The sequence below is a fragment of the Aedes albopictus genome, chromosome 1 (genome assembly GCF_035046485.1).
Source record: "Aedes albopictus strain Foshan chromosome 1, AalbF5, whole genome shotgun sequence".
Lineage (NCBI taxonomy): Eukaryota > Metazoa > Arthropoda > Insecta > Diptera > Culicidae > Aedes > Aedes albopictus.
The window spans coordinates 170,686,454-170,712,925 of record NC_085136.1 but is presented as its reverse complement, the minus strand read 5'-3'; the positions used below and the strand labels follow the sequence as shown (position 1 = coordinate 170,712,925).

The 26,472-nt window shown below is 38.3% G+C and overlaps 2 protein-coding genes across 2 annotated transcripts; both read right to left on the bottom strand.

Moving 5' to 3' along the window:
- Positions 1-889: 889 nt before the first annotated feature.
- Positions 890-23,629, bottom strand: LOC115266711 (derlin-2). Its single transcript, XM_062851827.1, has 6 exons — positions 23,362-23,629; positions 1,821-1,966; positions 1,648-1,735; positions 1,365-1,487; positions 1,136-1,299; positions 890-1,070 (listed from the first exon to the last, which is right to left on the bottom strand). The coding sequence occupies exons 1-6, from the start codon at positions 23,452-23,454 to the stop codon at positions 929-931; spliced, it is 756 nt and encodes a 251-aa protein (XP_062707811.1). The 5' UTR covers positions 23,455-23,629; the 3' UTR covers positions 890-928.
- LOC115265714 (uncharacterized) lies at positions 1,975-23,353 on the bottom strand. Its single transcript, XM_062850157.1, has 2 exons — positions 8,161-23,353; positions 1,975-8,105 (listed from the first exon to the last, which is right to left on the bottom strand). The coding sequence occupies exon 2, from the start codon at positions 7,988-7,990 to the stop codon at positions 6,176-6,178; it is 1,815 nt and encodes a 604-aa protein (XP_062706141.1). The 5' UTR covers positions 7,991-8,105; positions 8,161-23,353; the 3' UTR covers positions 1,975-6,175.
- Positions 23,630-26,472: the final 2,843 nt, after the last annotated feature.

Here is a 26,472-nt window from a genome sequence, read left to right as displayed (position 1 = left end):
CTTCATTTTTCCCTTGCGGTGGTGAGAGCGCATTTTAACGTTGTATTCTGACCAATCGCCAAGCACGAACTGATTCGCAGTTAAGCGGTTCAGACAATGCCTTTGCTCTTTCATCCATTTGCGTCTTTGCGGTGAATGCTAGAGTAGAATCCACTAGGTCATCCCTTAACTCATTAATTAGTTTAGGCAGCGAATAGTTAACTTCCGTTGATAATAGCAGAACATCAAAATAGCAGAATTAGTTTAGGCAGCGAACAGTTAATTAATTTCTAATGCTGTTATCTGCCAATGATGTCTCGAAGAGCGCTGGCACTGTTGTTTTAAGTCGGTGGCACACTTTTTGCTGCTGCTGCCGACGCTGGAAATATTTTGCTTTATTTCCGTGAACATATTTTCTATTTGTTCTAGTATATTGTCATGCGTGGAGCTGAGACTTTTGAAGTTGACCTGCAGTTGATGATTAGCAGCCAAAGTAGGTGTCCTATGTTTTCTGTCATACCCCGGAAGGAGACAGAAAGATGTTTTAAGTCAAGTTCCGTGTGGAATTGCTCCTAGCAGTCATGACATAGTGGCAGCATAAATGTGCTAAGTACCTCTTCATGGTTCCGTTGGACACCAATGCAATGCGTCAGAGATGGATATATTAATGACCCTTTATGAATGTGGAATGTGGAAAATCACGCCCAATCCTCTAAGCTAATAAAAAACAATTTCGTACATTGAACTACTCTAAATTTTTATTCAATTCGGTGATATATTGTAAGCATTAAAAAATCTTTTTTTACGATTCATAGACAATTAGATTGTATTACACCAAAATGAACAATTCATAAACAATATAATTTATCATCCTACAGCCTGAGCACATCAAATTTTGCATGCATCTCCATTCTTTAAACTGTACTCATTAAAAAATAACAATGTGCCATTAGTTATCATTCCGCCGCTCATTGTTTTGTGCTTCGTTTGCATTGTTAGCCTCTTCCCGGCCCCAGTTGAATCCACCAGGTCGATCCTCTGGCAATGCAGTATAGTCTGCATCTTCAATCGGCTCGTCAAAAATGTTTTTACTGTGGAACGTAAAAATAAACATAATTACATGATTTGCTAAAACTGAAACCTTCAATTGCATTACAGGAACTGAGGAGTCTTCAGAACGTGGAAGCCATTGATTTGATCCGGAAATACATCCTCCAGGAAGTAATAGATGTGTCCTACGACTATTCCCATCAAATCTACCCAAATGGTGTTACCGATAAGCACCGAAAATCCCAATAACACCCACGGCAGATATGGCGCCTGTGAAAGAAGGAACATAGATCAACATCAATAAGCGGAAGCTGAGAAATCAGCAGAAAACGAACCTGAAAGTTAAGTATTCCGAAAAAGTTCATTCGAATGAACGGATTCCTACGAGACCACACGTACACCAACATTATAGTAAACGCTTGCCCAAGAAACAGAAGATTAACAAAAAACGCAAAAATCTAATAAAGTTAGTTAAGGAATATGTGTTCTTTGCCTTTGAAATAAAAATTTTCAATATCACTAAAATAAAACTATAGATTAAGGTTGTGAATACCACTGCAGTGACACAATAGACTTCCTAATTGAAGGCCTTTTTAAACTCAATTTTGTAAAGGATACAATCATCAGAAATCCCCCGAACAGGAACATCATGATGAAATCCGCACTTCTTCCGCGGAAAGACCCCTCTTCTAGCATTCGGCAATACCTGAAAAGAGGAAACATCGCAATCAAATGAATACATTTTTTTGCTCTGCCCAACAGTGGGCTCAAAATTGTTGTGGTGTACATACCTGTATGTGAATATCATGTTGAACAGAAAATTGAACCCAAACGTTCCGAAAAATAAGAATGTGGTTCCTAACCGCCATAGTTGATAGTGTTTAAGGATTAACGTTGGGTTGAAGTAGAGTTGAAACGGTGTCACGATCTCTAAATGCTGAAAAAAAAAACGGGTTTCAGTTCGAAAGGTTTCGTGATCGGCAGTTATTTATTTATGTTCTTTGGGTTATGGGAGAACTAACATTACGCTGTTGTTTCGCTTGAGTTAAACGCTATTTTATTGCTCCGGTTTCGAACTTATTACTACGTGAAATCCGCTTAAGTAATTCAATATTTGAGTTCGTAGTGCTTGATGCTCCTGTGCTCGACCCGTGTGTTGACAAATTAAGTGTCTAAACTGTTAAGGAGATCGGAATTATTGAAAAATTCAAAGTGATTTCGTTGAAGCCATTAGAGAGTAACAGTCAAGCGTAATGGATAATCAGTGCAAGAAATGCGCCGCAGACATTGACACTCTTCACTGTCTTTACACTGTGTGAGAGGGAAAATGCGCCAAAAAGTTCCACGCTGCGTGTGTTTCTGTTACTGAGGATCAATTATTTGCCCTATCCAACAATATCGTTTGGATATGTGACGATTGCATTTTCCAATATCGCAAGACCAGAGATTGCACTCCAGAATCTCCCAAGGTTCAACCGTCGGATAATTCTTCATTTACAACAGAACTCGAGGAAATCAAATTGCAAATCGGATCCATAAACAATTCGATCGCGAAATTGTCTATTGCAATCGCATCATCTTCTTCATTTGCTCCAGCACAACGACACTCAACACCAATCAACTCTCCGCCGCAACCGTTAAACAATGCCAGTGATTGTACATCCAATATATCGCACTTGCCTAGGCACACATCTAATGATTCGTTTTCGCTGCTTTTAACAAACGTCGACCGACGGGTGACAGAAAACGATATAGCGCGCCTGGTATCGCAGTCCCTCTGTGCTCCGGAACCCGAGTGTTTGGAAGTAACGAAATTAGTACCTCGTTGGAAGAGTTGCGATGATCTGGATTACATCTCATTCAAGATTGTGTTGGCTAACCGTTGGAAAATACTAGCCATGACTGCTACTACCTGGCCACGCGGGATAAAGTTTCGTGAGTTTGCTCGTAGGAAAAACGACCCATGGAAACCACTAGCGCTAAGGAACGAAACAGTTTAATGCCCGCAGTCCTGTATATGAAATTGATATATAAATTGTTACACGATTCTTGTGCCCGTATAAACTGCAGTTATTATTCTTGTTAAATGGCTTTGTATTTAATTTGTTACGTTTGTTGATATTTTCAATGTGATGTACTTGATTTAGTTCTAATATGTAATGTTTAAAAATGATGAATTGTTAAGTGAACGTTTTAGTATTGTGCTTTTGTTGTAAATCTCAGTTTAGTTTTGTAGAAACCATAATATTAAGTAATACAGTCTGTACAGTTAACCTGAAGACGATGTGAATAAATAAATAAAAATAATGTGCAGCTTTGCGTTTTCACAGTATCTTATGGCTGCTCACTTGAAAAAATGAGACTTTCAGCTTTCTAGCGATGAATTTAGATTTACAAGAAGTAGTTGAAAATGCGAACACAGCTAAAATAGCATAAAATGATAAAATTCAAAATGGCGGCCATATCCAAGACGGATGCCAAATTTGTTCAGCTTCAAATGAAAGACCTCCATAGAAATATGAAGTTTTGTACGTGTTACAGCAGGAAGTTTTTAGATATTACGCAACAAATTGCGTATGCGATTCAGGCCTCTTGTACTTAAGGTCCTTCATCCTCTCAACTTCTGCAACTCCGATCCCTACCTCCGCGTGGAATCGGTGGGATACGAACAACCTTAGGGAAGATCGAGTAACCAACCCCGGTGGGAACTTTGATCGTATGCTGACAGAGACGGAGGGGTTCGTTTTGGTAAACTTACTGGGTCCCTCCGGACAGTAAACGAAAGGATTGTTGTTGTGCCCTGCGAGCGGGCCGTAAAAACCCAAGCACCGAAAAATCAACAGGAGATACGAACCGAGGCCAACGGCAATGATCCCAGCGAACAAATGGACTTGCGATTGGAAGCTCGATACGTGGAACTACAGATCTCTCAATTACATCGGGTGCACCCGCATACTTTCCGATGTAATGATGGACCGCGGGATCGACATTGTAGCGCTGCAAACGTTTAGAGGTAACCATACCATCTACCAGAGCTGCGACTATACACGCGAGCTGGAAACAGCATTTATAGTGATGTGCGATATGCAGGAGCGCATGATCGGTTGGTGCCCGATCAACGAAAGAATGTGCAAGTTGAGGGTCAACTTTAACATAATAAATGTGCACAGCTCACACACCGGAAGCACCAAAGATAACAAAGACGAATTCTACGCGCAGCTCAAGCGTGAGCACCATAGCTGCCCAAAACATGACGTCAAGATCATCATATAGGAGACTTAAACGCTCAGGTTGGCCAGAAGGCGAATTTAGACCGACACCAGCTGACGAACGAAAACGGTCTTCGACTGATTGATTTCCTCGCCTTTAAGAACATGGCCATACATAGCACTTATTTTCAGTACAGCCTTCCTATCGTTACAAACGGAATCCCAAATCGACCATGTCCTGACTGACGGACGAAACTTCTCCGACATTGTCGACTTTAGGACCTATGCTGGCCAGTGAAGAGATTGTCAGATAAAAGAGGCACAAAACAAGCAACAAAGAAGACGCGGCAATTACTCAGTATCCCAAGTTGGGGATTCCCAACTGGTAACAGATAATGACATGATCTCGAAAATTTTTGTTGCAGACAAAACGAAAACTGAATTTGTTGCGAACTTTTCCACTCGTGAATAATCAATTGATGATTTGTTGTTGCATGAAGAAGAAGAAGAAGAACGATGGTGTTTTGAAAAAATCCTATCCCTATAACACAGAGGAAGTTTTTAAAATGCCTCTATAAAATCTAAAACTAAATCTAATTAAAAACGGTTTGATGTAGGGGAGACTGAGGAGACTTGATCCCTGGGGAGACTTGTTTCCCCCATATTTGCTCGGAATCAGAAACATTTTTTTTTTTCTAGCATAATTTTTTCCAAAACTACTCCTGGACAAACGACTATGTTTTGGCTACAAGTTATTTCGATTGTACATTGCATTATTTTTTAACGGCTGATTGTTTGTTTTCAGTCATTCAGAAATCTTTTGAGCGATTCCGAAAAATCTCAATAACTTTGTGAAAATTGAACCAAATCGTGTCAAAATTTCACAGCACATAGTTTAAATAAAATACTTTCAAACTTATTTATCCAAATAAGACTGTTGTTAACATATTTTAATTAATTCAGCTTAGTATACACAACAGTGCCATGGGGAGACTTGATCCCTCGAAGATTACACACACATTATACATGTGAAAAATAAAATTTTATTCGGAAGCCTCTATTTACTTGGAATTCTAGTCTATTCAACGATAAAATGTGTCAGATAATTATAACTTCAGTACAAACCAAGAAAAGGGGGATCAAGTCTCCCCATTTTGAAAATACGGCATATCCTTAAAAATTTAAGGAAATCTTACAATTTCAAACACTCCATATTCATCGAAAATATTGTGGATTTACCGACTACTTGTATTCTACCGGTTACTTGAGTACCCGTTACAAAGTAGCCGTTTTCATATAAAAATCAACTTGATTGTCAAAAAATGAATGTCGCTGAATAGCTAGTGGCAACGAGGAATAGCGTATGTTGCCGAAGGGTAGAGCAAATGGTCGTGGGCTGAAATTCTTTCAGCAAATCAAAACCGTCCAGATAGGTGGATAAGCTAAAGCTAAAATAAACACTTTATTAATTCACTTATAATAATGTTTGTATGATCATATTACAATTTTTCAGTGCAACTTTCTTCTTTGCCCTATCATCCAGTTTGGCAAACGTCAGCTGGCATCGGCTTTGCCGGATCTATGTGGTGTTAGCTGTAGTCTGGTTGAAGGACACTTCATTAGTACACTATCCAAATATTTCCTGGTTTTACTTACTTATTCTACACTATCAATCAAAGAAAATTTATTATTCTAATTAATTCGCGCCACCTAATGATGTGACTACAAGCGGCATATAATTCACAAGTCCACTACTTTGCTTTCTTATTCCGTTTCTTATTCTTAACCTCGATAGAAACTTGGTTCCCACTTAGCGGTTTGTATACGCTAAAATACAGTCGCGAAATGTTATCGCAACATCCTCCCCCCCGTAACACAACTATTTCAGTGGATGGGTTACAACAAAAAAGGGATCATTTCGCGTTTCATTCAATACTTCATAAACTTCCGTAAAATGACCAGCCTAAAGAGCATTTAAAACCAATCATACCACTATTTTTTGCCAAATGAACCTCAGTTGGTACTACTAATTTTGATCCAGATAAACCAATCAATAAACGCGGTTTGGCTCGTTCATACTTTAGATGTGGCAATTGTGCAAGTGGATATTCACACATCATCGAGTCGAAATCTTGAATTGGCAAATCAAGATTACTGACTGTACAAACATCCGTCAACGAAAATTGATTCACATTATCTTTCTCAGAAATCCCGATAGTTACATTCCTCGTAGGAATAGTTTTTACTTGACCATCAATCCATTTTAGGCTCAGAGTATCAGGTGTTCCATCGACTTCAAGTTCTTCTGCAAGCGCGGTTTCTAGCATTGTTCTCGATGAACCTTCATCAATGAAGGCGAATGTGTCAATCCTTTTGGATTTTCCGTACACAGTTACAGGAATGTATTTTAGTATGGTACGATTGTGGCTACCTACATCAACAGAACATCCACTTGTCGTAACACCGTCACTCGATGAATGAAGCAACGGGTGATGCTTCATCCTGCAGCCGTGTACATCGCAGTTTTTAACTGTCTTGCATGGCCATGGCAAGTGTCGATTTAAGCAACACGGACATAGCTTTAGCTGATTCACAATCTCCCAACGTTTAATAACAGGCATAGAAGTGATAGCTGAACAATTCGAAACTCGATGACTGCTTTCTCCGCATACATAACATCGATTTCGTTTCCTTCGGCGGCTACTACTTGGAGTGGATCGAATTGACTCTCTGTCGTCATCACTGTCGTCGCTGTTCTCATCCCGATCATTGTTTTGTTCCAGTGTGATATTTGACGTAACCGAACTCGCAGACTTCACCAACTCGGACATGTATTTACTAAAGGTAGCGATAGTTGTAGTGCCGTATTCTTGCTTGCGTGTAGCCCATTGCAGTTTCAAGTGTGTTGGAAGTTTGCTTATCATCTCCTGTAACAGACAGGGATTATTTAGATGCGATTCCAATCCAGCTGCGATCATATGATCGGACACATTTTGAACGGCTAAACCGTAGGCGATCAACGAGTTGAGATCATTATCTCTCGGCGCCGGTGTCTCACGCAGCTGAGAGATGAGAGTTGATATCAACAGCTCGGGTCTTCCATATAGCAACTGCAGAGTCTCGATAACTTGAGTTACGCATTCGGGCAGCAGTAGCTTACTACCAACGGCAAGGCGAGCAGGACCACGAAGGCATCGCTGTAATCTCATGAGATTTTCTACATTGGTGAACCCGCATGCCTTCGTAGAGTTGTTGTAGCAGCTGATGAAGATGGGCCATTCGTCAGGTTTTCCCGTGAATACAGGTAAGTCCGATGGAATAACCTGCCGTGCAAACATTCTCTGCAGCCCAGATTCTAGCGTGCTGCTGCTCTCATTCATACTCATTTGCGAGGTTCCATCGTCGGAAGGTTGGTCAACTTCTGTCACCAACAGCTGACTCGCACTCATGTTTGTAGGTATGGGTGCCCTCTCAATTTGTGCTCTCAATGCGTCGAGGCGTTTCTGCAAGAGATCAAAGCGCCTATCGGAAGCTTTCCTCTCCAACGATAGCGTGTCTTGTAGTTGTTGTAGATCCACAGCTGTTTGATTGGTCTGTGTTGACGACGCACACTGATTACATTTCCAATCAGGCTGAGGTGTGGAATTGTTCATCTTCACGCACTCATAATGATAGTGATTCTCGCAGAGTGAGCAAGTAATGCATCTCGCCAATAGTGCTGATGATTTGCATTTCTCACACTGTACCTCCATTAGATTAGAATTTTAATGAAAAATTCTTTAGTGTTGCCGAAGGGTAGAGCAAATGGTCGTGGGCTGAAATTCTTTCAGCAAATCAAAACCGTCCAGATAGGTGGATAAGCTAAAGCTAAAATAAACACTTTATTAATTCACTTATAATAATGTTTGTATGATCATATTACAATTTTTCAGTGCAACTTTCTTCTTTGCCCTATCATCCAGTTTGGCAAACGTCAGCTGGCATCGGCTTTGCCGGATCTATGTGGTGTTAGCTGTAGTCTGGTTGAAGGACACTTCATTAGTACACTATCCAAATATTTCCTGGTTTTACTTACTTATTCTACACTATCAATCAAAGAAAATTTATTATTCTAATTAATTCGCGCCACCTAATGATGTGACTACAAGCGGCATATAATTCACAAGTCCACTACTTTGCTTTCTTATTCCGTTTCTTATTCTTAACCTCGATAGAAACTTGGTTCCCACTTAGCGGTTTGTATACGCTAAAATACAGTCGCGAAATGTTATCGCAACAGCGTATTTAACCCTCTAATACCCAAATTTTTGATTTTGATCTAAATATCATTTTTCGTCATCTAAAATCGATTTAAACATGTTTTGGAAGATAATTCTTTTTGATTCTCGATTTCGTGAATTTCAGTTTTTGATTTTTCTAATTTTTAATTTTGAATAGTCATCCTACATTATAGAGATCTGCGGAGGCGGCCATTGTAAGCCAATCGTGCAGAAAGAAATGTCAAAGTGTGAGCCAAATGAACAGGCTGATCGTTCGTAAGAAGGTGTCGATTGAACGGTATTGCAATCCGAACTAAATAAATTAAAATTATTTATTTTTAATATCGAGAAATTGACGGTATATGTAAGCTTAGTAAAAAGATAGAATTTAATTAATTCTGTTTTCAAAAGCTCAAGCTTATGACGAAACTTTTGTTGCTGCACTTCTCGAAAAAACTTTCATTGCTGCTTCTTGCTTCAGTTCTGCCGATTTGTTTAGCTTAAAACTATGCAATAAATTTCAGATTTCATCGATTGCTCCGCTATTTTTTTTTCAAAATTTTGAAAAAAAAATCTACCATAATTAGAAAATGTAAACAAAACAACTTGAACCACTACGAAGTCACGCACAAAGTTTCAACATCATAGCTTTGTAGCAAGTGTTGGCAGCTGATGTAAACAAAATGAACAGCGTTGCCGAATCGACATATGTAACTTCCGCTTATCTCTATGTAGAGGATTTCTAGTCGAAACAAGAGACTTACTATTTGGGAATCTTTCAGAGCCGTAACGTGGTCCCATGACACCCTTGGCAAGCATCCAGATTGACGCCCCTCGACAATTAGACATTGTTAATATGAAAAAAAAATGTAGATATTCATTTTATTTCTCAAAGTTTCTTCAAAATTTGTACATTAAGAGCGAGGTTTTAGGTAATGTTGTACTTTTTTCAAAGATACGCGTCCTGAAGGGTTAATTGAGTTTCAGGGGATTTCAAGAATCCTCAAAAATCTATTTTACCAATTTCCGGTGATTTGTTCAATTGGTTTTACCAGAGTTTTCCAATGAACTTACCAAAGGTTTTTTTCTAGGTTTTTTTTCTGAAGTTCTCTTACCATAAAACTGGTAAAATATCTGGAGGTATTTTCATAGGAATCCATTGAAGACTTTCAAAAGAAACTTTTGAAGAAATTTGGGATGAAATCAAGGGCAGGTTTTCTAACGGAAGACCTGGAAAAATTTCTGGAAGGCATTTAAAATTTATGATCTTTTGAAGGAGTTTATTAGGAAATTCATGAGGGGTTTTCTGCTGGAATTCTAGCAGAAATTTATGGAGCAATCTCTAGTGAACATGGAACGATTTCCGAAGGAATCAATGGGAGATTTGATGTGTAAAGTGAGTGATTTCTTCTTTCTTAAAGAATCTTTTGAAGATTTTCAAAAGGAAACTTTGGTCGTATTTCTAAAGAATTTTTTACAAGATCTTTTAAAAAATCTCTGCAAAAAAATCTGAAATGATTTTCATAGACAAAAGGATTTCTAAGGGAATACTTGCATGATTATCTATGGGAATCTACGGAGAATTACTGAGGAAATCTATTGAAGGGTTTCTAAGTACCGTGTATGTACCAAACTTTGCGCAGTTAAGAAAAATCAAATTTCTAGTCGTTATAAAAAATACAAACAAACAAAATATATCATGAACAACATGCTCATACGATAGACTAATGATCCTATTTTGAGTCTGCAATATAAAAAAAATCATAATATTAACCAAAAAATACTTAAAATAGAAAAACTATTTCATTGCCTTGTTCCTAACTTTGCGCACAAAATCTTCGATTGTTCCTAACTTTGCGCATAGTGTGCCTAACTTTGCGCATGCTATGAATTGCTCAAAAAAGTAATCAAAAATGCTATTATTTAATGTTTGCTTATTAAACTAAAGTTATTCAGATCAGGTAGTGTGCCCTTAATTGATCTTTGTTGAAATATTTTGTCCTACGAGGGAGGGGGAACGGAGGCCTCCGGAGCTCTTGATTTTGTCTGCGGTTCGTACTACCGTATGCGTGATAATGTTTGCACCATCGTTAAATAAAATTCCAGTTTTACTTGTGAAGACAATGTATTGGTTTTATTTGCAGGCATTTAAGCTATAACTCATATCATAGTAGGCTGTGAATAAAAAGTGTTGATTTTCTTAGTTTAACACTTGCATAATGATAAAGTGGCAACCTAGCTCGTGATTTGTCCACGCGCAAATGTCGAAAAGTATCCGTGGTAGTGTCAAAGTCAAGATTAACCATTTTTGAATTTATTTTTTTATTTTGACATTGCCTAATGGTGTAGACATTGACACACAAACAAAAGTTATAATAACTATTGATTCTGGAATTTGGTACGGATCGATAGTTTTTCGGAAATCGAAAAAAAATGGAGGTTGCGTTCGGGCAAATTCAAGACTTTCTAATATGGCGCTACTCGTAGCTCCTGGATGCCATTGGTAATAATGTAAGTTTTTTTTCTACGATCGAAGGATCATAAAGGCCACCGTAATTTTCCTTTTCGATATACCATGCCGTTAAGTCGCTGATTTCGCGTTTCTTCGCCATTTTTCTCATTGGGCGCATATAATTCACCCAAATCTTATTTTTGGTGGCAGCGATAGCTTTCTTAATCCATGTTAACCTTGGACGACCAGTGGACACCTTCGGGAATAGTTGCCCTTGCTTTTTTTCGGTCTAAGACTGTTTTACGGTTTTCCTGAACATTGCTGAAATGTCTTTTTTTAACATTTGCGGATTTGTGGACAAGTCCCGACTACCGCTGCTACCCCTTCATGGTGCAAATTTCAAACTTAAGAAATCGGATTTTTTTACCCGCAACCTACTGTGATATGAGTTAGAGCTTACGTGCATGCAATAAAAACCAAGACATTGTGTGTACAGGTGATATTTGTACCTTATTTGTACGATGGTGCAAACATTATCACGCATACGGTAGGCACCTACCGTGTGAACAATCCAAACTTCATGAGGGGTTGTTTCCTGTGGCTAAAGATCAAAGGTAAAAGCTTCCTGAGAAATGAAGTGACCGTTACGGATAGGAACAATAAGGGGTCATTTAAATATGACGCCCATCTTTTGGGGGGAGGGGGCTGGGGTAGTCTGAGAAAGTGTGATATGCCATGTATTAGGTATACTATGAAGCGTGACGGGGTGGCCCAGGGGAAGAGGGGGTTCTAAAAGTCTTAAAAATGGTGGACGTCATATTTGAATCGTCCCTAACATTGACCGCCGGAAAATCCAAATGAAGGACTGTTCACAATTCACGTCTCATTGTAGACAGATGGAGAGTGCCTGCCATAGTGCTACGGTTCATACAATTTTCTACTAATTTCGATACAAAATTTGCTACATGGCGGAGAGGCAGGCCTGAAATTATCAGTACTGGTGTTACATTATATTTAAATGGTTCATAAGTTATGTATTCACGTTCAACAAGCATTTACTGCAAGTGCGCAAAAATTAGGAACACAGTGCAAATAATGGTTCCAAACATTGCGCACCACTATTTACTAATTAAATTGAAAAATTTCTTACGAACTGTGATTGATATTACTAGAATATCACCTTTTTTGTCAATTAACTGCAAAATTAATCATCGTTGCACATTTTTATCGAGGAAAATGTCGATTTTTAGTAGAGTTATTTCTTGGCAACCGTGGTAAGGCGAAGCAGGTTTTGACGTTTTTGTGTATTTTTTGTTCATTATTCAACATAAACAAAGATTTTATGGCAATTAAATATTTGTCAAATAATGTTTTTGTTTACACAATGCTAGTGCAATGATTAAACTGGTGAATATGTTGACATTTAGTTATTTGTTTCGTTTTTTTACAAGAATGCGCAAAGTTTGGACCTGCGCAAAGTTAGGTGCGCACACGGTAATCCCTAACGATATGTTATAGGAATCTCTGAAGGGAATTTGTAAAGAAAATCATTGATTATTTTCCTGGAGAAACACAGAGAAAAAATTGTGAAATAGAATAATTCGACACCAACATTTCAAAAGGGCGTAACTGCTTTTGGAATCATCACCTTCTTTTAAAGCTGTGGATCATTATTTTTGAAGAAATCTGTGGAGGACTTTCTTTGGAGAAACTTTTTATAATTCAACCATGAAAGGTTTTTCAAAAGAATTTCTGCAGAAATTTGGAAACTGTGGAAGAATATCTAATAAAATCCTTGGAGAATATCGGGAGGTATTCTTTGAAAAAAAAAATCTGAATAAATTTCTTGATAACTAGGGCTATAAGGGCCCATATAGCCGAGGCGGTAAACGCACGGGTATTCAGTATGACCATGCTGAGGGTGACGGATTCGATTCCCGATCGGTCCAGGATCTTTTCGTAAAGGAAATTTCCTTGACTTGCTTGGGCATAGAGTATCTTCGTGCCTGCCACACGATATACACATGCAAAATGGTCATTGGCAGAGGAAGCTCTCAGTTAATAACTGTGGAAGTGCTCATAGCTGAGAAGCAGGCTTTGTCCCAGTGAGGACGTTACGCCAAGAAGAGAGAGAGAGATAACTTCCTGGAAGCCTCACTGGAGAAATTTCTGGAGGAAACCATGGAAATATTTCTAAATTAATCTCTAGAACATTTTTTAGTATGATTCTTTTTTTTATAATCCATGTAGAAGTATCTGTGAGAATTTCTGGAGGTATTCTTTGAAAATTTTCCAAAAAAATCACTCGAGGAATTTCCGTAAGAATTTCTTGAAAGAGCTTTCGAAAGAAACCTAGCGAGAAATTCCGAAGAATGCCTGTTGAAATTTATGAAGGAGCTCCTGGAATATTTAATTTGTTTTGAGGAAATAAGAATAAGGAATTGGCGACTTCTTGCGGTGAAAACGAATAAACTGGTTTCTGATAGATTTACAAGAGTTCAGTACAAAATATTCAAATGATGCTATTTCAGTTCAATTTATTTTTTTGGGCTTTTTTACTACAAATATTTTCCATTTCAAATACTTCTTGTTAACACTATACAATATTTCCATAAATGTCTTGAAATCCTTGGAAGTAGCCACAATCCCAGATACTGTAAATAGTGAAAGCTTGATAACATTCAAGAAAACAATAGTGTTATCCCAGTGGTGCTCATCCTGCGGCCCGCGGGCCGCATGTGGCCCTTCAAGCCTTAAGATGCGGCCCGCGGAGTTCTTTAAGACGAATCAAAATTTTGGAACGATTATTTGAAATAGCTTATTCAATTTATTAAGAAACCAAACAAAAAAAAATGCTGATCAATTTTCACAGTGCTGAACACAAATTAAATGATAAAATAAACAAAAAGAACAATCCGTTCTGGTAAGATTCGAAATTACAACTCCGAAATATTTCGGCATTTCAGCTAAGTCACGAAGCCAGCTTATAGTTGTTTATAAGTGGTACGAATCAAATGAAAGTTTGTTAAAAATGTAATTTTGTATTATTTAAAAATTAGTTGCAGTTTTTAAGCGCAGTCAATGCAACGCTGAGAAAATATTTCACATTTCGCCTTTCCGAAGAACATAAAAACACAAAGCACGAAGTTTTTGACTAAGTTCTCAACAAATCTCAATTTGTTTGCCAATATTGTTTAATTTCCACTGCTGTATTATAAGACTCACATATTTTTCGAAACAAAACTTACGAATCTAATTTGAATTGTCCAAGCGAAACTCCTGAACGAACTTAAAGAAAAATAAAATCTCAGGCGATATTCATAAAGCGTCTCCTGTGCCTATTTGGAGAAACTTTTGGATACATTTTTGGAGAAACTCCAGGAAACATTATTGGAGAAAAAATTTAAGCAACTCTAAACGAAATATATGGAGAAACGCAAATCATCGTGGAGAAAATATACCTGAACTAACTCAATGAGAAAGTTGGTGCGATACTGCATGGAAATTATAGGAGCATATCCTAGAAAAATGTTCTGGTGTCACTCTAACAGAAATTTCTTAAACAACTTAAGAATAAATTCCTCGACCAACAGCAAGAAAATTTTCAGAAGTAACTACAAACAAGATTCCAGGACCAACTGCATCAAGACACAAAAGATGCCTAGAACGCCTGAGGAAATTTGAACAATAAATTTGAAGCAACTTATGCGGCAATTTTAGAAGATAATGTTGAAGAAACTTCCGGAAACAAATGTTAAAAATCTAATTTTTGAAGAAATTTCATGATGAAGTATTTCATCAACTTTAGAAGAGACTTGTGGAAAGAATTTACTAAAATCTTCAAGAAACTCCTGCAAAATTTTCGGAAAAATCCGGAAGCTATTCTAGGAGAAATTTCTGGAAACGATTAATGAGGAATTCCTGAAGTAACTTCAGGACAGTTCCAAAGGCAAATCTAAGAGGAGTTCTTGGAGGTGTTCCAAGAGAATTCTAGAAAAACTAAAAGAAACTTCAAGAAATTTCTCGAAACCCTTCTGGAGCACAACAAATTTCAGTAGAAAATCCAGCAAACCTTTTTGGAGCGATTCAAAAGAAATTCTAGTAAAAGCTGCTTGACAAGTTCTTGAAGTGGCTTCATTGAAATTCTAGGGGCAACTTCTAAATTGTTTGTTTGAATTTCAATTTGAAACTCAAACGTTTTTCTCATCCAAACTTATGAATCTAAATTGAACTCCACGAAGGGCAATAGATTATAAAGTTTGACCCTTACACAAGCTCTGAACAGTTCAGATTTTTAATAAATATGCTTTAGAATTGTTCTTTTTTTTTTTTTTTTTTTTTTTTTTTTTTTTTTTTTTTTTTTTTTTTTTTTTTTTTTTTTTTTTTTTAACACCGCTAGCCATGATGGTCTCCAATAGCGGAAGGTCCGAAAGAGCTTGAAACTATTGAGAAATCATCATGTCTACAGGTCGTAAGCCCTGATAAAGTGTGGAACGTTTTGATGGCTGTGATCCCTGACCATCATGTCAAAACCCAGGGATACCCAAGTGACCATACTGTTAGGGTGTAGGGGTTGCATGTGTGAGGCGCATATATTGACAGGCATTGCTATGGACCGTTAGGGCTGAGTAGGGTCGAAGAATGGATCTACGATTGCTGAATTATACTGAAAAAGTCGTGATTCAGCAGTGGTGGCACCGCTTTCCGCTTTTGTTCGGCCTTGGTGGTTTGTGTGGGGTGGTGCGTGTCGGTGTGTGTGTGTGCTTTGTGCGTGCGGTGCTTACGGCTTCAGCAGGGTGGTTACTTGGGTAGTGTGGGATAATTGGGTTTGGGACTGAGGGGGTCGTCGTTGATAAGGCCGACATCATTGAGTGCTCAGTGTTGGCGGTTGTATTGGTGACGATTTCTTCAGCCTTAAGATCTCATTTATACCACGCACAGATTTTTGGGAAGAGGGAGTACTTTGTAATGCAAGAGAGGGACTTAAACTCTGCGTTACGGGTTGGGCGAGGTCATGCAGATAGACTCAACCCAGGTGACCGTGCGGCTCGGACAGTGATGCATGAATGAGTGCGGTGTGGGTGAGGTGCGCTGCCCTGTGGGTGCAGTTGAGTCCGGGTTGGAGTGGAAAGAGACCCTTCTCTACTCTAGTTCGGGTTCGGTTGTACGGGCGTGGTAGTGTTTGTCTTATTTGTGCCGTGTTGTGCGTGATTTGCGGCTCGAGCTGTGTGGTTACTTGGGAAGTATTGTGCTCTGTAATCTAGATTTTGGTTTTAAGGTGAAGCTAAGGCTGGGCTGTGCCTCGGATTTGTTGGGCGCAGGTCGGGAGAGCTGGTGGCAGTTTGTGCTGGGGGGTTTACTCGATTGGTTATTCACTGATGGTGGCCAGTCGATCGACTTATCGGCGCTGCCTGTCATTTGGTTCTTGGGGTTTGTGCTCTCGAGGTTCGGGGCGTTGCTTCGTTGTATCTTCGCTTTAATACTAATATTCCTTGTTTGATTTAACTGACTGTTTTCTACAGGCGTTTAACTCATTCTATTTCATAGATTGCCAAATTTAAGGGTAATGGTTCAATAGGGTGTTAGCTATCAGAGTGGATTAGAACGAGTTGGCGCCTACAATACACCAACACTGACACACACACTCCAATACTTACACGCACACATGCACCTACAACTAGCTGTAAAAGACCAGTGGGCGGGACAATGGTGCCTACCCAACAGTTGTAGGTGGGGTGTTTGGCTTAGCTACATGACTTGGTCCGGCAAGCCCATAAACATCAATTGGTAGACGTATTGCCTAGTGAAAAGACAACGCAGATGGGCGAAAGCCAGGGGATGCGTTGATAATAGCAGAATAGCAGAATAGCAGAAATATGCTTTAGAATTGTTCTTTTTGTTGTTTTTGTGCATCGATGTTTTATGCGGCCCGCAGGTCGATTCCGAATTGCAAATTTGGCCCGCGGTATCCTCCAGCCTGAGCACCACTGTGTTATCCTGTTTCCTTATTTTCCCGAGATGAACTAGTCTAGGGTTAAAAATCTCGTTAATTAAGGTAAAAAAAAGTTTCCTTCTAGCCTTAGGCCTTTTCGGCGCCCCCTCTGAGGTTGACGCCCTTGGCGGGGGCCAACCTGGCCAACCGCACGCTACGGCTCTTGGGCCAAACAAACACTTTAAAAAATATCACTTTTTTTTTTTTTACCTTAAACTGTAGAGCCATAAATAGGAGGATCGCAGTAGTCGTTGCCGCGCGCGGACGTGTTTTCAATTGCTCGTCACGTTATTTTGTTTTCCTGCTATCGATTTTCACCGTTCCGCGGGTTGTTTGACCGGCATTACGCCCCACGGATTGTGATTTCGCGAGTGATTCTATGTACTAGCCATGTAGGCAAGTGCGAAAAATGATCCGAGCGGTGTTAAATTACCGGTTTCAGTGATTCAGGGGCGTTTTGAAAGAGCCGTCCAAAAGAGAATTTCTCGCGCATCTGCTGGTCAATCGGATGACGGTACTATGCCATCCGGCAAGAAACCCCGCCCAATGAAATTAGTTTCAGTGCCAGTTTCAACAGAAATAAGATTGTGAATTTACAAATTTCGAGAAAACCAAAAAAAGGTGGTGTCGTGTGGTCCATTTTTCTCTTCGCGTGACGTTTTTATATCGGAGTGCATTTTAGATTTTCGGGCGACCATTTGAAGGTTTCAGCGTACCTTCCAATTACTTTATGACTACGAAAATATCGGTTCTGTGAAGTGATTTTCTCATACGTTTTAACTTCTACGTTGCTTGGAATTATTTTGAATCTTAACTACCTTTGCTATAATAATTATACTTCAATTATATTCAATTTCTTACATTATGGAGCGTTTGGTACGGTATGTCCACGCATCCTTCCACCCCTGTAGGTTCTAGAATTGTTTCGACACAAAATGTAATAAAATGTAGAAGTCGAAGCATTTCCAAGAATCATCTTTGCGGTAAATACTGCGCAGTAGCCTGGCCGCTTTGACGCTTGTGTCATATTCTCAATATGCCACAAGCTTCAATATTGACAAGAAAAATGATCAGGCGTAATCTAACCTGATTATTTTCCAGGATGCTTTCTTGTACTGGCTGCGTATGTATTAGATTAGATTAGATTAGATTAGATTAAACTGTAGAGCCATAAATACTAAACCGATTGCAATGAAAAATGTTCTGTACAAAAAGTATGTGTGATAGCCATATACATCTAAGTACATCTAAGTAGTCTAGAAGTGGTTGTTAGGCAGGATAATAAAGTGTGTATTCAAAATGTCAAGAAGTGCTGATTTTCTGGTGTCGTTTATTTCTCCAAATTATAATGGTGGAAAAGTATAATCATATGAATAACAAATCGAATTACCACATCTGGCGACGAGGAGTAATCGGAATAGATAAAAATCAGGTATTTACATAAGATAAAATGGGAACAAATTACAATTCTGTCACTTCCGGGTCGGAAGGACATTGCATTTGGATCAGGAAATACAGTCCATGGAACTCCATGGAAACAGGCGACAGCCGCTGCGAAAAAGCAGAAAAAGTAAGGCATGGTAAATGCTAATTTCAGGCGATAGCCGCTGCACTACGCAGAAAATGAGGCGATAGCCGCTGCAATTCGCAGGAAAACAGGCGATAGCCGCTGCATTACGCAGAAAATTAGGCGATAGCCGCTGCAATTCGCAGGAAAACAGGCGATAGCCGCTGCATTACGCAGAAAATTAGGCGATAGCCGCTGCAATTCGCAGGAAAACAGGCGATAGCCGCTGCATTACGCAGAAAATTAGGCGATAGCCGCTGCAATTCGCAGGAAAACAGGCGATAGCCGCTACATTAGTAGAAAAGGAGGATAACTGCTGAGACATTGCATGAGAAATGGCAATGGGAGCTTGCACAGTGACGTCACTTTTTATCTCCTTCTCTTTCTCTCCTACGGCGTCAACCTATATCCGAGTAAACATTGCCCTCAAAATTTTGAGGGCAATGTTTACTTTTTGTATGAGAATTTGCGAGGTTATGTTTTTGGTGCAAGCCTCTATGGTTACAACTTTGAAACAATTTGACAGTTATGAAAATAAAAATACTCAGGCAAAGCCTACTTGACGAGTGGTCAAAAGATACACTTAAAAAAGCATCGTGGATGATATTTGTATGGTACCTACTGTAAAAAAATACAAGATTTGAAATGAATGAAAATTAAAAAAATGGGAATAAATAAGTAGTTGTTATTCTTAATTCTGCTAAAGAATTTCGCTAGAAACACAACGCTGACGTACTGCACGTTCAGAGTGCCTATTTGGTTCATATTGGTGCCGAGATCTCAATACAGATAACTATCAGCAATAATATTAAATGCATTATGGTGCATTGTGCATTCATGTACAGAGATTAATTTTACATTCAAAGTAAGACGGAGTTCAAATATATAATTATCCGTAAGGCCAACTAAAAAAAATCATGAATACGTGTATTACATTTCATTAGAAAAAAAAAAAACAAGGAGACTGGTATGAGTCATTTAGATAGCTTAAATAAAGAAGAACAACGCTGAGGACTTGGGATCAAATCCCTATTCCGACAATCTCACAAAAATGCGGATACTTCTTTGGAAGTAAAGCATGGGTCCTGAGAATCTACTCTATAATACAGTGCTGAAATACGCTATAAAATTCGACACATTACTTGAGACGAGATCCATTTATATTGAGGCGAATCAATGTAACACTCTTTTGGTTGTTAAGCAATACCTTATATAAAGATTACAAAATAATTTTGTTCAACATGTTACATTTATTTTGATTTGTGCAATTGAACAATAACATTAACTTTGTATTATAATTATCAGTACATTGTATCAATGCGTAAAATAGGTAAATAGTGAAAAAATGAGGTAATATCAAAACATTGTTTCATATTACACCTACATATACTGCCGTGAATCGCATATCAGTCCCATCTTTGCTGGATTTCCTATGCAATTGGGACAGATATACGATTCTCGGCAGTATACTGAATACAAAAAGTGGAGGTTTAATTAATCGTGATGTCAAATTCCACTTCGTATTCTACCGAATTTTCACCAATAGTATCAATATTATATTTATTGGATGGTTTCAATTTATTATTTTTACACTGTACTGTGTTCCGCAATCGACCTAAGAAAACAATATATAATGAGCAGAAAACCGATGCATACTGCGAGTTGGTATCAACATGTTCACTTAATTTTGCTTGACAGGTAATATTTGTTCACATAATTCCACAAGTAACTCCGCTTGGTATTCTTGCATTGCAATATGTTCTAAACGCACACAGTTGAGGGCAGAAAATACTATAAAATTGGTGACACATCGGAACTGAATTACAGGTTTAATGTGTATTTGATTTTCTATATTTTCTTTCTGTCTGTCACTTTATAGAAAATATTTCGAACAGATGATAGAGATGATAAAATATATAATATGTAAATAACATACACATAAATACTAACACTTTAAGAATAGATAGAAAAACAGCTAATTACAGCATTACACCAGTTTTCTCACCATAGTGATTAAAAGGTATTTTTTCTAAAATTTTTAATTTTGATTGGGCACAAATGTTTGTATAATAAGCTATTGAAGTCATTGTTTTTTTACTGAGAATTATCCTTAACATAAAAAGGTTGAAATAAGTTAAAACAGATGGTTTTCAAGTACTTGATTCACATTGTTATTGAATTTCCAATGCAGCAGCAATGCTTTGATATTTATTACAAGTATAGATAAATAAATTCTACACTTAAACAAAAGAATCACGTATTAAAAAAATGCCTACATATATACAAAATGAAATATTGTTGTATGCCACATTGGCACGAGAACGGATCAACGAATTAACATAACTTCTCACTGTTTCATTCGTTCAATTGAAAACATAAACAATTGAGAGAAGTAATCTTGAGAGCAATAAAAACGTGATAATTTAGTTAACAGAAGCTCTTTTCACTTAATCATCACATGTACCTAAATATAGTACATTGATGACCCTCTCCCAATGATTTGAATTTTGAAACACGCAATTTTAAACAATTACTGTATGATTTGTCTCTACTCGATCCTAGAATTTGGACTTATACTTTGCGTATTACTAAAGCTAGTATGAAGAAACTTTCCATATTCACAGTTTAATTGCATTACTACTTGTTATGTTCATATTTTAGGAAACAAAACAAACAGTGCTGCAGTCTTTTGTATTCAATAAAAAAAAAACAATGTGAAGAGGTAAATTGATTCCATAATAAAAATGACAGCATGTTCTATTGAAGTTGAATATTGAATTGTCGGTTTAAAGCATCCTTCTGATCAACAATGTTGTAAGTCTCTGAGAACATCTATATTTATATACACTTTTTAGAATGACAAAGTTTAAACAATCTGTTATAATATTGCGAAAAGAATCATTTAAAATGCATACAAAAAAAAACACTATCATAACTAAATTGAATAAAGTTGATATAAATTTCGTATTAATTGAAATATGCATATGTACATACTTCTTATGAATTGTGCGGAAACAAAGCTATTTTTATTACTTATTTAGTTCATGAATTTATCTATTATATATTTCTGTGGGGTAGAGTAACTCAACAGGAATTTAAGATCAAGTCTCTGAAAGCAGTTTTGGATTTGTTCAACAATAGCAAATCTGTGAACCTTGCAAGGGTGAACAGGGTATGCTCCAGCATCAATGATACTGTTAATAAAACTAGCGGTGTAAACGGTAAAAAAATAACTTCGGGACATGTGCAAACTGTATGTCTTTTAACATTAAAATTTAAAATTGAGTTTAATTTCAGAGATCAATAAGTTAGATGCCATTGCTAGCTTTTAAGATCTGTTGCGCAGTTCGCTCTTGGAGAAAATACGTTCGATATGGATGATTAGGAAGCTTATAAAAATACCCAAGAATGCAGAATACGATCGTTAATTTGAAGAAATCGGATTCGAACTGAAGCACCTAAGAAGAGCACGTTGAGATACTCCAAATAACATAAAATGAATGATTACTCTCAAATAAAAAAAAAAAACGATAGAAAAGGAGATGTGATAGCCATATACATCTAAGTACATCTAAGTAGTCTAGAAGTGGTTGTTAGGCAGGATAATAAAGTGTGTATTCAAAATGTCAAGAAGTGCTGATTTTCTGGTGTCGTTTATTTCTCCAAATTATAATGGTGGAAAAGTATAATCATATGAATAACAAATCGAATTACCACAGTATGTATGTACATGTAGCAGAGCATCAGGATCATTAATCTGCAAAAACTCGTTCCAGTCAGGGTGTAGAAAACAAGATCGATGCATGTCGCAGTCAAAGTTATAATAGGCCCTTAGGGCCGATTTCTTCACCTCGGCTTAACCGGTAAGCCAGGCTTACCCATACAGTTAAACCTGGTTTAACGCTTAAGCCAGGGTGAAGAAATCGACCCTAAACCAACCCCATGAAACGGCTGTCATCCACATACAACTAGATTGAAGCCAAAAATTTGGTGCTGGACGTGGTGCTAATTTGAATTGGCGGTTGCATAAAGCTGAAAACATAGTGATTTTTCTGTTTGAGCTGGCGCGACATTCACATTTAATTGACTTAAGCGTTGTTTAACATGGGCTAAATATATTTTCATACTTGTGCGTCTTGTAAATTTAACAAAGTTCACTAAATGCATTGAACAATATGTGTAAATAATCGTTTCTCGATCACGTACGACAAAGTTCGCATCCGCACGTAGCAGATTGGCCAGCAGACTGAAATTCCGTAAACAAACCCGTGGCGCCCCACCAAAGGCGGCGGCTTCAAGAACTAACGCTTTCTTCAGGGGGTTGCCCTAAACCTCTCTTAAATCAGTTACGGACTAAGCCCACAAAAAAAAAACATACAGAGAAGCAAGTCGGTTACGATTGGGATATCTTGGGATGTTCTCTGAGTACTTCCAGAGTTATTGATACCTTTCTTTGCCAATGACAATTGTGTGGCGAGCTCGAACACTCTATGCCCAAGGGAAGTTACTGGGCCGACCGGAAATCAAACCCGTCATCCTCAGAATGCTCTTGCTGCAACGCGTTTACCGTTTCGGCTATTAGAGCCAGTTGGAGTCTGTTGGGATGTATTCCGTGAATAAGGAACCCAGCCATCCACTGACTGATTGCTCATTATTGTGTTTACAATGCGTCTGGAATAAGGCCACGTCATATTTTCAGATTCATGATGACGATTAATCTCCATTACGATAATACATAGAATATGTAAGTATTTCTATAACATTAATTTAAATCCCGTATTATCCATAATTTACCCGGTATTTTGTTACCGCAATTGCATTTACTTTTCATTACGATTTAGTTGATAACTTACCACGGATAATGTTGTGATTACACATGCCGTCGTGTACGCCCGGGTAACAATCGGAATTTGGAAATATTCCTGGCGTAGCGTTTGATATGCCATGGCAGATTCCTGGTGCAGTGTACAAACGGAGACAAAATGTTAACTAACTGTGGCGTTTAAACCATTTAGACCCATAAAACTAGCAATTTTCCGGAGATAAATGAAACTTCTATGCACTATTTTAAAACACTACTTGCATATTATTGTCAACAAACCGAATGTACACGCTAACCCTCAGTTACCCAGATTGGTGTCAAAGCGACCCAGACTGAGCAAAACTGCAGTTACTCTAAACTGAGTAAAGGCACCTTTACTCAAATCTGGGTTACCGATGTTGGTGGCAAAATCTGGGTAAACGATACCCAGCTCCTCCGGGGCCTTGATTTTGTTAATTTATTTTCAATTTAGATTTTAATTAAAAAGCTCTTAATTTCCATCGAGATTTCCATGTGCTGTTCACTTACCTGATGCTGGAAAACAGTTCCCCGGAATAATTCCACTGTTTTTCCGTCATTTATCGGCATATTTTTCGCGAAAACATTCATAGTTTTCAGCGTTCTCCTGACCGCTGCCATATTCTCAAGCTGAAAAGTGACAAAGTGCCGATTACCCAGATCTTTACCCGAATTCAACGAATCTGGGTTTTCGGGTTACCCGGATTATGACAACTGCTAACAACATGAACATCCGGGTCGAATCGACCCAGTCGATGGGTAGTTTCAGGTTAGCGTGTAAATAATTCAAAATTTGACAGTGCACACTGAAAAAAAAACCAAGAATAATCTTTTTGGGGCCTGTAGCGCCATCTATGATTTGAACAATTCACGATAAAAGCCCAGTTTCGTGTTCAAAAGGAATCGCTCAAGAATAACTTCTTGGCCGATTCCTGGCAGAAACTTTCTACAGTGACTGCCATTTGAATTGTCATTTCTTTGCAACTGCGTACTGTGATCGAAGAAAAACGGTTTCTTGAGCGATTCAGGCGAGGAATTTCCCATGTATCAATATAGGCCGAGAAATTCCTTGTGATCTGCAAACAGCCCTGTTTACACACTCTAAGACTGGTGGTATTTGTACCATGGTACAAGTTGTCAAGAAAATTATTCCAAGCCTATCTTGATTGAAGACAATAATCAGTATGAAACTCATTTCAAGATAATTGTACCATGGTACGTACACCACCAGTCTGTCCAAGGTTTAAAACAATAATGTTACTCAGTGATGCTTAAAAGACTTTCTAGGTTTTCAATATCAATTTTCCCTTGAAATCGTTTTTTAGATCTTGATTGAGTTTAAATAAGGGCGAAAGTAACATGAGCGAGTTCTTTCATCGATTCTCTCTTCTGCAAATTAAAGTGACAAGATGCAAATTCAATCGAACTTTTTTACACTCAGACGCCAGAAATCGCAACTAGCGATTTATGCAGGGGAGCGACACTAGTTTTGCCAAGCCAAAAAACATTGAAATAAGCTGAAAAAAGCCCTAAAAAGTCAAAAGTTGTGCGGGTTTTACCGGGGGAAGCGACACTAGTTTTGCCAATCCGAAAAACCCCAAAAAAAGCCGAAAAAAGTCGAAAAAACCCGGTGAAACCCGCAAAGTTTTTGCGGGTTTTAGCGACTTCTTTGAGGTTTTTTGGCTTGGCAAAACTAGTGTCGCTCCCCCTGGGTCGAGCCCTGGGTTTTACCACCGTTTTTTTTTCGGCTTCTTTTGGGGTTTTTCGGCTGGACAGACATAAAATTTACATTCACCGAGTGGAGAGTTGCCTTCACAGCTCGCTCACGACTTTGGTATACGTTTGCGACCCCAATGTTTTTCGGCAAACTTTCAGATAAAACTACAAGGTTAAATTCATCCATACATTGTTTTTCGATAGCATGCTTCTGAACTGAGATAATAGCAAATGAATGTAAATCTTTGCAAATGAATGGTCGCAACCTTGCATAGGGCCAAGTCTCCAATGCAAGTCCGAGAACTCGCATCGCACCTTTGAATTTGGGATTAGGCATAGCAACCTCTTTAGCCCTGCGGCTTTTAAGTTTTGCGTGGCCTTAAGGATTGGGAAAGGTGGGAAATCGATGTGGTGTATTGAGCTGTAAGAGAATGTTTTGTTAGTTAAATGGTCAACGTAATTTACCTTTGGATCGCTTGTTTGGGGTAAGCGATTTGAACATACTGGATTGGTTTTCAAGTTGGGTTGCTCTTTCCTAGTTTCGTTCGATCGTGTTGTTTTTTTTGTAGTTTAATTTTGGTTATGTTCTTGGAATGCTGCTTCTTCCTCATCGCCATTCCCATCGAAATACAATACGCCTGTCATTTTGCTGTCTGTGGTTTCTAGTAAATCGTCTTCGAAGTCCAACTTCACCATCTCCGGCTACAATCGCTTCGTCGCTTTCTTAAATTCGGTTTGTCATTACCAATGTCCTTCCAATATTCCAACGAACATCCTTCCATATCCACATCTTGTCTACCGCTGGATTTCCACGTGAAATAAGGTCTTTCAACTTTTTTCCCGGGATTTTGTAGGTTAATGCTTTATGCATGCTTCCGTTCCTGACACTTCGGAGCACGGCAAAGATATGGCTGAGTATAAACAATGCTCATCTCCAGCGATAATTTTTACCAGCATCGCAACACCGTCATGTCATACTGCATTACTTCCATTTTTCACTGCTGTTACTCATGAAACTCAGATACATGAAAATATAAAAGAAATGTTAGTAGCGCTTTTGGTGATACTTTCACGACGGCCATTCAGAATGGTTCAACGGATGCAGATAAGAAGATCATCCCTGCTGGCTAGCAGCGTTCATCAAACTCATTTGAAGATGAAACTTAAAATATACGAAAACAAATACCAACAAATAGACGAACGCGAATATTCTAAAAAAAAAAGAATGATCTTCCATCCGATCTTCAAGTGATCCTCACAAGCAACATCTTTCGTCCAGGCACTTTTGAATGTCCGTATGCAACTTGTTCTCACAAGAAATCTGCCTCGACCAAGTTGGTAGAACGCGCCCATACCCCTTTCTGAACCGAAGGGCAGGGAAGATTACTTCTCCGTTTCTGTAATGAAA